At 50.8% G+C, this 12,696-nt stretch overlaps 1 protein-coding gene across 7 annotated transcripts in view; it reads left to right on the top strand.

Annotated features, from left to right (window-relative positions):
• Positions 1-12,101, top strand: part of LOC129854930 (zinc finger protein 609-like) — a 211,010-nt gene extending 198,909 nt beyond the window's left edge. For all 7 annotated transcript variants that reach the window (XM_055922116.1, XM_055922117.1, XM_055922122.1 and 4 more), the window contains 5 exons: positions 1,116-3,555; positions 3,737-4,145; positions 4,568-4,894; positions 5,174-5,252; positions 6,676-12,101. In XM_055922116.1, coding sequence (XP_055778091.1) covers positions 1,116-3,555; positions 3,737-4,145; positions 4,568-4,894; positions 5,174-5,247 — 3,250 coding nt within the window. In that variant the 3' untranslated portion in view covers positions 5,248-5,252; positions 6,676-12,101. The remainder of the gene's footprint in view (positions 1-1,115; positions 3,556-3,736; positions 4,146-4,567; positions 4,895-5,173; positions 5,253-6,675) is intronic.
• Positions 12,102-12,696: the final 595 nt, after the last annotated feature.

Consider the following 12,696-nt stretch of genomic DNA (forward strand, 5'->3'; position numbering starts at 1 on the left):
ATGTTATCTCCTATCTGATCAGCGTTGCCTAATCCTGTCAAGCCCCGTGGCGTTTGGCGATCTGTCAGAACACACTGGGCTGTCGAGATTGGGGGATAACGAGAGGATCAGAATCTGTCACAGGTCCAGGTCCTCTCCCAGGGCCCGCTAGTAATAGCCCTCCTCGAAGCAGTGATGATTCAGAGACTGAGAATAGCAACAGGATTGTGAGAGCTCCGTTGAGTGGTTCACCAGCTTTAGTTAGTATTGTTTTAATATCTAGCTTCTATCTATTGGCTGTTGTTGGGGATTGGTGAGGGCAGTGAGTTCTCTGGTTTGAGGCTCTGTTATTGTGGTGGGGATTGGTGAGGGCAGTGAGTTCTCTGGTTTGAGGCTCTAATATTGTGATGGGAATTGATGGGGGCAGTGAGTTCTCTGGTTTGAGGCTCTGTTATTGCGGTGGGGATTGATGGGGGCAGTGAGTTCTCTGGTTTGAGGCTCTGTTATTGTGGTGGGGATTGATGGGGGCAGTGAGTTCTCTGGTTTGAGGCTCTGTTATTGTGATGGGGATTGATGGGGGCAGTGAGTTCTCTGGTTTGAGGCTCTGTTATTGTGGTGGGGATTGATGGGGGCAGTGAGTTCTCTGGTTTGAGGCTCTGTTATTGTGATGGGGTTTGATGGGGGCAGTGAGTTCTCTGGTTTGAGGCTCTGTTATTGTGATGGGGATTGATGGGGGCAGTGAGTTCTCTGGTTTGAGGCTCTGTTATTGTGATGGGGATTGATGGGGGCAGTGAGTTCTCTGGTTTGAGGCTCTGTTATTGTGATGGGGATTGATGGGGGCAGTGAGTTCTCTGGTTTGAGGCTCTGTTATTGTGATGGGGATTGATGGGGGCAGTGAGTTCTCTGGTTTGAGGCTCTGTTATTGTGATGGGGATTGATGGGGGCAGTGAGTTCTCTGGTTTGAGGCTCTGTTATTGTGATGGGGATTGATGGGGGCAGTGAGTTCTCTGGTTTGAGGCTCTGTTATTGTGATGGGGATTGATGGGGGCAGTGAGTTCTATGGTTTGAGGCTCTGTTATTGTGGTGGCGTATTAATGGTGAATAGGTTTAATTCTCTGGCTTTGGTTTTCCTCCAGGTTCTGTGAGTCCCCCACCAGTGACTTGGAGATGAGGAACGGCCGGGGCCGGGGCAAGAGGATGAGGCCTAACGGAAACACGCCCGTCAACGAGAACAGCAACTCGTCGGACAACAAGGGCAGCGGCACCAGCAAGACTCGCGCCGCCAACAGCAGCAGCAAGGGCCGGCGGGGCACGCCGCCCAACAGCAACACAGAAGACGTCAAAGTCAGCCCTTCGTCGACTAACAAGCGCAAGAACAAGCCAGCCTCAGACATGGAGCCCAACTCCAGCTCAGAGGACACCAAGGGCAGCAAACGCACGCGCACCAACTCCAACAGCGGCCCTGGAGGAGTGCCCCAGCCGCCTCACGCCGTCCTCCCTGGAGGAGTACCCCAGCCGCCTCACGCCGTCCTCCCTGGCAAGCCCAGCATAAAGATGGAGACACTGCCCCCGCAGCAACTCGACCGCAACTGCCCTTCGCCAGTGCTCATTGACTGCCCGCACCCCAACTGCAACAAGAAGTACAAGCACATTAATGGCCTCAAGTACCACCAGGCCCGTGCCCACAATGATGATGACATCAAGCTGGACATGGATGGGGACAGTGAGTACGGGGAGGACTCTACGCTCCACCCCGATCCGAGCAGCTGCAATGGGGCCTCCATCTCTCAAAAGGGCTGCTTGTCACCGGCCCGCTCAGTCACGCCCAAGGGTAGGGGCTTTGAGGCCCAGACTCCGTCGCCCTCCTCGGGTAAGTTTGGCTCCAAGCAAGGTAAAAAGAAGCCCTGCGAGGTCGATCTAGAGGCAGGGGGCATGCCCATGGATGGCTGTGAGGACGGGCCCTGCCTAACGGACGAGGCCAGCAACGACGGCATGGATGACAAGAAGGACAAGGCCAAGAAGACGGGTAGCGGCTCCAAGGCAGACAAGCTGGCCCAGAAGGGCATGAAGTCAACGCGGCCCATCGCCCCGACCATACCACCTCAGCAGCTCTACTCCCTACAGACGGCAGGAGGCTTCCCTGCAGCCAGCCCTGGCTCCACCCCTGCCATTGGTTCAGCAGTTCAGTCTATCCCCAAGAGCCCTCAGCTGAAAGCGATCCAGTCCAAGCCCTTGGCACTGGGAGACCCCTCGCCTGTGAACCCAGCGCTGAGCGGCTCCAAGGACAAGAAGAAGAAAGACAAGAAGAAGAAGGAGGCAGGAAAGGAGGGAGATAGCCCCAAAGGGAAAGGGGGAAAGCCAGAGGAGGGCAAGAGCCCGTACTCTGAATCTTCGGACCCGGGGAGCAAAGGCGACGGGCTGCTGAACGGCTCATCAGACCCCCACCAGAGCCGGTTGGCCAGCATCAAGGCCGAGGCGGACAAGATATACAGCTTCACCGACAACGCTCCCAGTCCCTCCATCGGTGTGGCCAGCAGGATAGAGGCTGGAGGCATGGCCCAGCCCCTCACCCCACTCCATGTGGTCACACAAAACGGAGCTGACAACTCCTCGGTGAAGACCAACAGCCCGGCCTACTCTGACATCTCGGACGCGGGCGAGGACGGCGAGGGCCGGGTGGAGGGTGTCAAAGGAGTCAAGTCTGAGGAGCAGGCCACCCGAGAGGGGGCCAAGAAGGCCCTGTTCCCCACCCAAACAGCCAGCAAGGAGTCCCCCTACTATCCCGGCTACGAGAATTACTACTCCCCAAACTACGCCAACCCTAACCCTAGCCCGGGGGTGTCGGCCACGGGGGCCACGCAACAGGAGGGGGCCCAGGTCAAGGTGAAAAAAGAGGAGCAGGAGGAGCGTAAGGTCAAGCAGGAGCAGCAGGAGGAGCGTAAGGTCAAGCAGGAGCAGCAGGAGGAGCGTAAGACCGAGATGGGTGCCTCTGGACCGGGGCAACAGCAGCAACAGGCCTCGGTCATCCAGCAGCGCTCCAACATGTATATGCAGCCTCTCTACTACAACCAGTATGCCTACGTTCCCCCGTACGCCTACCACCCGGACCAGGCCTACCACAACCACCTGCTGAACACCAACCCGGCCTACCGGCAGCAGTACGATGAGCGGCAGAGGCAGGTCGTAGCCGAGCAGCACCGCGCCGCCGAGAAGAAATCAGACGCTGCGGGAAAGGAGCGAGAGCGAGAGGGCTCCTCAGGGAAGGAGCGTGGTGAGGAATGGAAGCAGAAGGCTTTGGTGCCCCCCACCCTCTCCAAGGTTCCCAGTGTCACAGACCTGGGCAAAGGTGGGCTGCCCCAGGGCAAGCCGCCCAAAGAGCCCTCGTCCTCCTCGGAGCAGACCAAGTCATCGGTCATCATGCCCAAGGGGGAGGACGCCAAGGCGCCGGCACATCAGGCTGAGGGGCTGAAGATGAAGCTGAGTGAAGGAGGGCACCACGGGAAGGGGGATGAACCCAAGGCGGGCATGGAGTCCGGCAGGCCCTCGGCCATGGAACAGGCCATGTGGTACAGACAGGTAACCTGACACGGTTGTGTTTGAATCGGCTGATTGTGATTGGATGTTAGACAAATGTATGTCAAATTATCACTATAAAACTGAGTAGAAGTGCATGCTGGTTTGTGTATTCTGGGAAATGTTTAAGTGAAGGTTCATTTTTGTAGGACACAACTGATGAGATGTTTTGTGTTTTTTTCAGGAGCCTGACTCGCGGCTGTGGCCTTACCTCTACCCCAGCAAATACCCTGAGGCCCAGAAACCACAGGACGTGGAGCGCCACAGGGAAAGAGACAGAGACCGAGGAGAGCGGGACAGAGACCGAAAGGGCAAGGAGGGCAGGGACGAGAGGGCTCGGCCCAAAGACGTCACCCCAAAGGAGGAGAGCAAAGAGGGGGTTGAGCCCCGGTTGTCTTTGGCCTTGGAGGAACACCGGGGGGTAGGAAAGGACCCAAGGGCCACCGCTGGCCACATGCAGTTCTCCTCTCCCATGGCCCAGCACCAAGGCTACATGCCTTACATGCATGGAGCCTACGCCTACGGCCAGGGCTATGACCCCAGCCACCCGGGCTACCGCGGGCTGCCATCAGTCATGATGCAGAACTACCCTGGTAAGAGTTAATGCCCCTGCTTACAGGATACAGTGCATTCGGGAAAGTATTCAGACCCCTTCCCTTTTGCCACATTTTGTTACGTAACAGCCTTATTCTAAAATGGATTAAATGGCTTTTTTTTCCATCATCAATCTGCACACAATACCCCATAATGACAAAGCGAAAACAGGTTATTTTGAATTTTTTGCAAATGTAATTCAAAATAAAAAACAAGTACCTTATTTATAGAAGTATTTCCGAATGCACTGTACATACAGCTATGCCATTGGATTGTTAAAATCTGTATTATGATGATGTACAAAATGTGAAATAATAAATAAAATGATGAAGGAACCCTGATATGCATTAATGTTCATGTTTGTTTGATTGTAAATGGTTTAATGACTCCAGTGGTGTTTAACCTCCTCTCTCACCGACAGGGTCCTACTACTCATTCTATGGCAGTAAGATGGGGCCGGGCGAGGAAGGCGGCGAGAAGGCGGCGCGCGCCAGCCCCGCGGTCGGTGGCAAGTCGTCCTCCGAGGCCAAGGCCCTGGACATCCTTCACCAGCACGCCAGCCAGTACAAGAGCAAGTCGCCCACGGTCGGCGAGAAGACCTCCTCGCATGAAAGGGAACGGGAGCGCGCTGTGGCCGAGCGAGACATGGACCGGCCGCGTTCCTCTCCCTCACAGCGCATCATGCCTTCCCATCACCACCTGGGCTACCCGCTGCTCTCGGGGCAGTACGACCTGTCCTACGCCACAGGTAAGTAATGGCTGGACGCCTGCCCACAAACAAGCACTAGGACACATCTCGGCCTTCAGCGTTGGCTAACTGCTCCAATAGAACGCACAAGGACAAACGCTTTTCTATGGCAATCACCTATCTGTAAAATGATATTACTTTGTAAGACCTTTTTCTCCTACCTAAGGTATTACGGAAAAGAAAACAATAACAAAATATCATCTGTAACTTGGTGTATTGACTAAATCTGGAGTTATGACTATATGGAGGTGTATGTAACTAGTGGCTCTTCCTTCACAGGTCTCTCTTCATCAGCCATAGTTGCCAGTCAACAAGCCTCCTCCCCCTCCATGTACCCCCCTGCACGGAGATGAGAATGGTAAGGAGGAACCAGATCCTCCAACAAATGGACAAACTGACCCTGCTTACACACACACACACACACACACACACACACGTTTCTTCCTGATGTTTAAATATACTCTTTGATCCAGAATAGTGCCAATATTGCTACACTACATGGCTACACCACAAAAGTATGTGGACACCTGCTCGTCAAACATCTCAATCCAAAATTGAGGGCATTAACATGGAGTTGGTCCCACCTTTGCTGTCATAACAGCCTCCACTCTTCTGGGAAGGCTTTCCACTAGATGTTGGAACATTGATGCAGGGACTTGCTTCCACTCAGCCACAAGAGCATTAGTGAGGTTGGGCACTGATATTTGGTGATAAGCACAGAATCGTCTGGAATGTCATTGTATGCTGTAGCGTTAAGATTTCCCTTCACTGGAACTAAGGGGCCCAAAACATTAAAAACAGCCCAGACCATTATTCCTCCTCCACCAAACTTTACAGTTCACACTATAAAGGTAGTGTTCTCCTGGCATCCGCCAAACCCAGATTGATCTGTCAGACTGCCAGATGGTGAAGTGTGATTCTTCACTCCAGAGAACGTGTTTCCACTGCTCCAGAGTCCACGCTTGGCACTGCGCATGGTGATCTTAGGCTTGTGTGCGGCTGCTCGGCCATGGAAACCACAGGAAGTCGGTGGTACCTTTTTTATTGGGGAGAACTGGCTCGTGTTAATGGCTGGAGGTGAGTAAGTGGAATGGTATCAAATACATCAAAACACACGGTTTCCACGGTTTCCAGGTGTTTGATGCCTTTCCATTGTTATGAGCCGTCCCTCCCCTCAGCAGCCTCGTGATGGAAACCCATTTCATGAAGCTCCCGACGAACAGTTCTTGTGCTGACGTTGCTTCCAGAGGCAGTTGGGAACTCGGTAGTGTGTGTTGGAACAGCACTTACAGTTGACCGGGGGCAGCTCTAGCAGCGCAGAAATCTGATGAACTGACTAGTTGAGCTCTTCAGTAAGGCCATTCTACTGCCAATGTTTGTCTATGGAGATTGCATGGCGGTGTGCTCAATTGTGGCTGAAATAGCCGAATGCACTAATTTGAAGGGGTGTCCACATTCTTTTGGCCATGTAGTGTATCTCTTTCATTTTATCTAAGTAAAAAATAAATAAACGCTTCTGTCTGACTGCTAGAAGGATTTCTGGTTGTTTGATGACACTGCAGTCTATGATGCCCTCTGCTGGACAAAATATGAACTAACATCAACTACATTTCATTGAAAGTGTCAGTGTATACAGTATGTGTGATTATCTGTAGGGCCTAACGACAATGTAGGTTTGTTTAATTCATGCTAATTACAGGCCAATCATCTTGTTGAATGTGGATGTTAAATTCTTAGCCTTGCTGTCATATAACTCTCCCCGTCTCTTTTTTTCCCCACAGGGAGACCTGATTGGCTGACCTCGACCTTGCTTGGAGCCATGTGACTGGATCACACGAAGAAGCCTGCTGCAGAGCTCATTTTAAGACATCAGTTCAATGGTGTTTGGTGTATTTTTTTTAGTTTCTGCCTGGTTGTTCCGGCTGTTCTGCTTCCTCCTCCCTCCGCTAGTGGGGTGGCCACCCTACGGCAGGGCTTCCCGTGGCTGGCTTGAGGGCTCGCCGAGCCCCCTCCTCTGTCCGGCCAGCCTGTCACTCCTTTGCACCACTCACGTGATGGACTAAAAGGTCTGAGGGACGGCCTGACGAGGCTGACGCGTTCTGATGGAGTGAGGCCTTATCACACGGACGGGCCATATTGGAAGTGGAGAGTGTAGATGGGAGAGGGGTTCAATCAGAAACATACTGGATTAAGTTTGGAATCACTACATAGAGATATGGACCTATTGGATTGATGGCTGACCCTGAGCCTGAGCGTGATAGGGTTGCAGCTTGACTTCTGGGTTCTTTCATCCATCCACCAAACTACCCACTGACCCGGAGAACATTTTGAGACATTCATTGCATTGCAATGGACCCATGTTTTTCCCCCTTCTGTTATTTTTTTGGTGGGGGGGTCGTTGTTTGGGCCAGAGGAGGGGTGACTGAAAGGGGAGCGACTGGTTTTCGTTGTCTCCGTCCCTCTCCAACACTCTGGGCTTTCTATGCAAGCCGAAGCTGCTCTTCTCCTTATACTGACAGAGACAGCCCTCCTCTTCCTCGGTTCAGTTTCAGGGGAGGAAACATTCAAGTTCAGGCTCTGTTGAATCTGTAGTTGTTTGTGTGAAAAGTTATCAATCGCCAACTTGAGTTCATTCAGAGTCAAACTATCCGTGTTTGTTTTTTTGTTGCTTTTTATTTGTACACGGCTTTTTATTTGTACACGGCTTTTTATTTGTACACGGCTTTTTATTTGTACACGGCTTTTTATTTGTACACGGCTTTTTATTTTTGTGCTTTTTATTTTTGTGACATGAATAGTCTCATCACTATTCATGTTTTTGTATTATTTTAGCAGTTTATTTGATTTGTTTTTCTTTGTGTGTCTTGTTGGCTTGACGGCTGTGTTTCCATCTCACTCTGACCCAGTGGTAAAACAAACTCCTTTGGCTGTTTGTGTCTGTGTTGAACACTTCTGGCCTTTCTGTGGTGGCGGTGACAGCTGTCTCCTCGTTTCCTTTCCCAAAGGGTCATCCAGTTTACAAAGTAGCTCCAATGCATCTGCTCCAGCTCCCAGCTCCTCAGCAAGGACCCCGGCTTAAAGGGAGAGGATATATTTGTGCCTGGAGGTACTTTGGCTTAGAGAGAAGAGGAACGGAGAGGAGCAGGGATGTACCATCCTGGTGCTCTTCGAGCTCTGTGACCCGGCAGGTTGCGCTAATCAGAGGAGCTGTCTGGACTCTTCAGATGCTACCTCTAGTTCCATCCATCTTCACTGGGCTCTGCAGAGGGGGAGAGGGGTTCTCCGACAGGCAGACAGGCAGACAGGCAGACAGGCAGACAGACAGGCAGACAGACAGACAGGCAGACAGACAGACAGACAGACAGACAGACAGGCAGCCCAGGTCGTAAAGTGCACAAGGCTTTTGTTTTGTCTGTTTGTGCACACTGTCTGGGACCTACATGGCTATATGAGAACGGTCTGCAAGCCACAGTCTGGCAGTCGCTGCTGCTAGTCTCTCACCAAACTGCATCATGGGTTATCTGCAGTCCTCCCTCATCAATGGACATGTAAGAACACAAAGGGAAACTCTCTCTAGAGCTGTCAGTGGATGCTCAGTAGATATGACTGCTGCACTCACTCTCCCTCTGTCCTGTAGTGATGGAGAGACAGGCAGCTCTCTCCCTCTGTCCTGTAGTGATGGAGAGACAGGCAGCTCTCTCCCTCTGTCCTGTAGTGATGGAGAGACAGGCAGCTCTCTCCCTCTGTCCTGTAGTGATGGAGAGACAGGCAGCTCTCTCCCTCTGTCCTGTAGTGATGGAGAGACAGGCAGCTCTCTCCCTCTGTCCTGTAGTGATGGAGAGACAGGCAGCTCTCTCCCTCTGTCCTGTAGTGATGGAGAGACAGGCAGCTCTCTCCCTCTGGCCTGTAGTGATGGAGAGACAGGCAGCTCTCTCCCTCTGTCCTGTAGTGATGGAGAGACAGGCAGCTCTCTCCCTCTGTCCTGTAGTGATGGAGAGACAGGCAGCTCTCTCCCTCTGTCCTGTAGTGATGGAGAGACAGGCAGCTCTCTCCCTCTGGCCTGTAGTGATGGAGAGACAGGCAGCTCTCTCCCTCTGGCCTGTAGTGATGGAGAGACAGGCAGCTCTCTCCCTCTGTCCTGTAGTGATGGAGAGACAGGCAGCTCTCTCCCTCTGTCCTGTAGTGATGGAGAGACAGGCAGCTCTCTCCCTCTGTCCTGTAGTGATGGAGAGACAGGCAGCTCTCTCCCTCTGGCCTGTAGTGATGGAGAGACAGGCAGCTCTCTCCCTCTGTCCTGTAGTGATGGAGAGACAGGCAGCTCTCTCCCTCTGTCCTGTAGTGATGGAGAGACAGGCAGCTCTCTCCCTCTGTTCTGGCCTGTAGTGATGGAGAGACAGGCAGCTCTCTCCCTCTGGCCTGTAGTGATGGAGAGACAGGCAGCTCTCTCCCTCTGGCCTGTAGTGATGGAGAGACAGGCAGCTCTCTCCCTCTGGCCTGTAGTGATGGAGAGACAGGCAGCTCTCTCCCTCTGTTCTGGCCTGTAGTGATGGAGAGACAGGCAGCTCTCTCCCTCTGTTCTGGCCTGTAGTGATGGAGAGACAGGCAGCTCTCTCCCTCTGTCCTGTAGTGATGGAGAGACGGGCAGCTCTCTCCCTCTGTCCTGTAGTGATGGAGAGACGGGCAGCTCTCTCCCTCTGTTCTGCCCTGTAGTGATGGAGAGACGGGCAGCTCTCTCCCTCTGTTCTGGCCTGTAGTGATGGAGAGACAGGCAGCTCTCTCCCTCTGTTCTGGCCTGTAGTGATGGAGAGACGGGCAGCTCTCTCCCTCTGTCCTGTAGTGATGGAGAGACGGGCAGCTCTCTCCCTCTGTCCTGTAGTGATGGAGAGACGGGCAGCTCTCTCCCTCTGTCCTGTAGTGATGGAGAGACGGGCAGCTCTCTCCCTCTGTTCTGCCCTGTAGTGATGGAGAGACGGGCAGCTCTCTCCCTCTGTTCTGCCCTGTAGTGATGGAGAGATGGGCAGCTCTCTCCTGTAATATTTATTCAAGGACTTCTAGTTGTGGAGTGCTGTGTTACTGGGAGTTGGCACATGCCCCTGTTAATGTTTTGGTGAATGAGAGCAATTGCAAAATGGAGTCTCCTGTAGGCCCAGCTCCTCTCACCTTCCTCTCCTTTCCAACTCTGTCTGTCTTGTCTGTCTGTGTGTGGCTGCATGGTGGAAACATTACCCCGCACAATGTCCTTCCTAGTGGATCAAGTCAGATGCACATTTGCTTTGGGACACTGTTCCCATCCCCGCCCTCTTACTGTGCTTTCTGTTTATAGTGTACAGAGGAATTATTTTTTCAAAGGTTGTTGGACGCTATCGGAAAATGTCCTATGCTTTCTGTCTTGTTAGCCTTCTTCCCCCCTTTCCGTTGATATGATAAACTGTGGACTCCACCCCTTCAGTAGCCTCTGTTTCTATTGACCCCTCCACCAGTAGTATCCCCTCTCCTGAAGCCTATGATGCCATTTTAGTCCCTCGTCGCACACATTCCCAAGCCGCCCCGACCACCCTCAAGAAAACAAGTCACATTTCAACCATGTCGTTTTAACCCTCATTTGTTGCTCTTGTTTTTTTTGTTTTTGGGTTCCATGAGATACTGCTCATGAATGCTTTGTATTGTTATTACTACCTGCCGGGATAGACAAAGGCTGAGGGCCGGGCTGAGGGCAGAGCAGCTGTGCACAGAGGAGTGATAGAGAGGTAGAACTCAGCAGATTCTCCCACTGCGTCCTCCCACTAATCCTGCCGCCGCACAGCGCCCACTCAACCGCTTGTCTGTAAATCAGTAAATCTGATTCGCCGTGATGCTTTCCTTGCCCTTCGTGGATCTGGCGTGCTTGGTAGAGCAGCACAGGAAATCTGAACTAATAAATTCAATTTTTTTTGTGTGTGTGTGTTTTATACATAAATGTGATTTAGCGAAGCCGAGGGGAATTAGACGTTTGTTGTGGCAGCGGCGGTTAAACAGACCTCAAAGCCACTGAAGTGGCGTTTTATTCACCAAGAGAGCAGGCGAATGCTATCATGAACAATTAAATAGTCCATGCTCAGAGCACTGCCCCCTGTGAGAGTCCATTCATTCCAGTAATACTCTAATAGTTCTCCTAATCAGACACGTTCCAGTTCAATTCCCTGCTAAACACTAATATAAGAGGCCTGTAGGATCCACAACGATCCAGTCACTAGAAAAGGGGATCTCCATTCAAGTCAATGTTCAATGACGGCTGGAACGCCATTCTATTGCTTCTATTTCTATGGTAGGCTCATCAAGGTTGACTTTGGTTCTGTCCTGTAGTGATGTCAGTTCATATGTTACTGGTGTGTGAATGTTGTTGACAGGTGACCTGGTTGATAGGCCCTACTCTCACCACAATATTGTTGATGCTCAGCCGTGATTGGATGCTGGCACAGATTTTAATTTTTTTCCCCCCTGTCCTTTTCTCTGAAGTAGAGGGTTTATGTTTTGTTTGGAAATATGTCTTGTCATACAATGGGAGAAGAGCCAGTGTTTAAAAAAAATAAAAAATGCTTTTAACACGTTCTGTATGGAGTGAGATGGTAGGTGAGGTTAGAACCAGATTATATATTAATAGTCATTTAACGGGTCTGTTAAACCACAACCTCTGCTGATGAAAAGTTTTTTTATTTTTTAAATGATAAGCGGAAAAAAGCGCTTGATACATTTTTTTTGAGGATCGAGTTTGGGGATTTTTTTGTTTTTTTTTAATACAGAGAAATGGGTTAATGACCATACTCCCACGGCAGCTGTTGTTGAGGTGTTGTCTCACTGTGCTTGGGTAGTCTGTCATTCCTTGTGTTACTCACGCCGCGGGAGGACGAAATGTTCCTGTTGGATTTCCTTTTCCTGTTTCTTTATTCATAACCCCGCCCCCTAAACCCACGTCCACAGAGCAGTGGCTCGGTATCAGTCATCGGTATCAGTCATCGGTATCAGTCATCGGTATCAGTCATCGGTACTTGAAAGAAAGATGTTTACAGCTTTTTTTATTGCTATGTTTTGTTTTGGTTCATCCCCCTCTTTGCCCCCAAGTGTTTCTCTCTTATGTAAAGTGTACATTGCCACATGTCTTTTTTTATACAATACTGTAACTTGCCTTTGTACATTTAGGCAAAAAATAAATCTTTTTATGAGACAATCACTCCTGTCCCGTCTGTCTTGTCTTTTTTTTCCACAGAGAAGGAGAGGGATCACAATAGGTGTTGTTATTAGGAAACACTTAAGTTAATGCGTATGATACGGGTTCATGAGCATGATACAGGTTAATGAGCATGATACTGTGCGTGTTGCTGTGCGTTTTGTTGCTGTGCGTTTTGCTGCCAACTTTACTTTACTTTGCTAGCTGACAACTTTACGTTTTTTGTTTTGTTTCTGTTTTTAATTACCGTTTATATTTTTAGTTTTTCCATCGCAACTTTTTTCCCTCATTCAACTTTTTCACTCCGGACGCTTTATCTGGACATGGTTCGTCAACACCTTCAACAGCCGAAGCTAAGTAGTAACATTAACATGATGTCTTCTAATTGCAGTCGCTGTACTCATAATATACAGGAGAACGATCGCCTTACGGCGAAAATAGCTGTGCTGCAAGCCCAGCTTCAGACGCAATCGTTAGGCAAGGGTATTTTCAGTGTAGGAAAGGAAGAAACAGCGTCTGTGCCACCAGTAAGTACAGATAGTAACGTTAGTATAAATCCCCCTGCACAGTCCCCGCAGCCGGACAACTTTCTCATGGC

Source organism: Salvelinus fontinalis, chromosome 5 (assembly GCF_029448725.1).
Source record: "Salvelinus fontinalis isolate EN_2023a chromosome 5, ASM2944872v1, whole genome shotgun sequence".
Lineage (NCBI taxonomy): Eukaryota > Metazoa > Chordata > Actinopteri > Salmoniformes > Salmonidae > Salvelinus > Salvelinus fontinalis.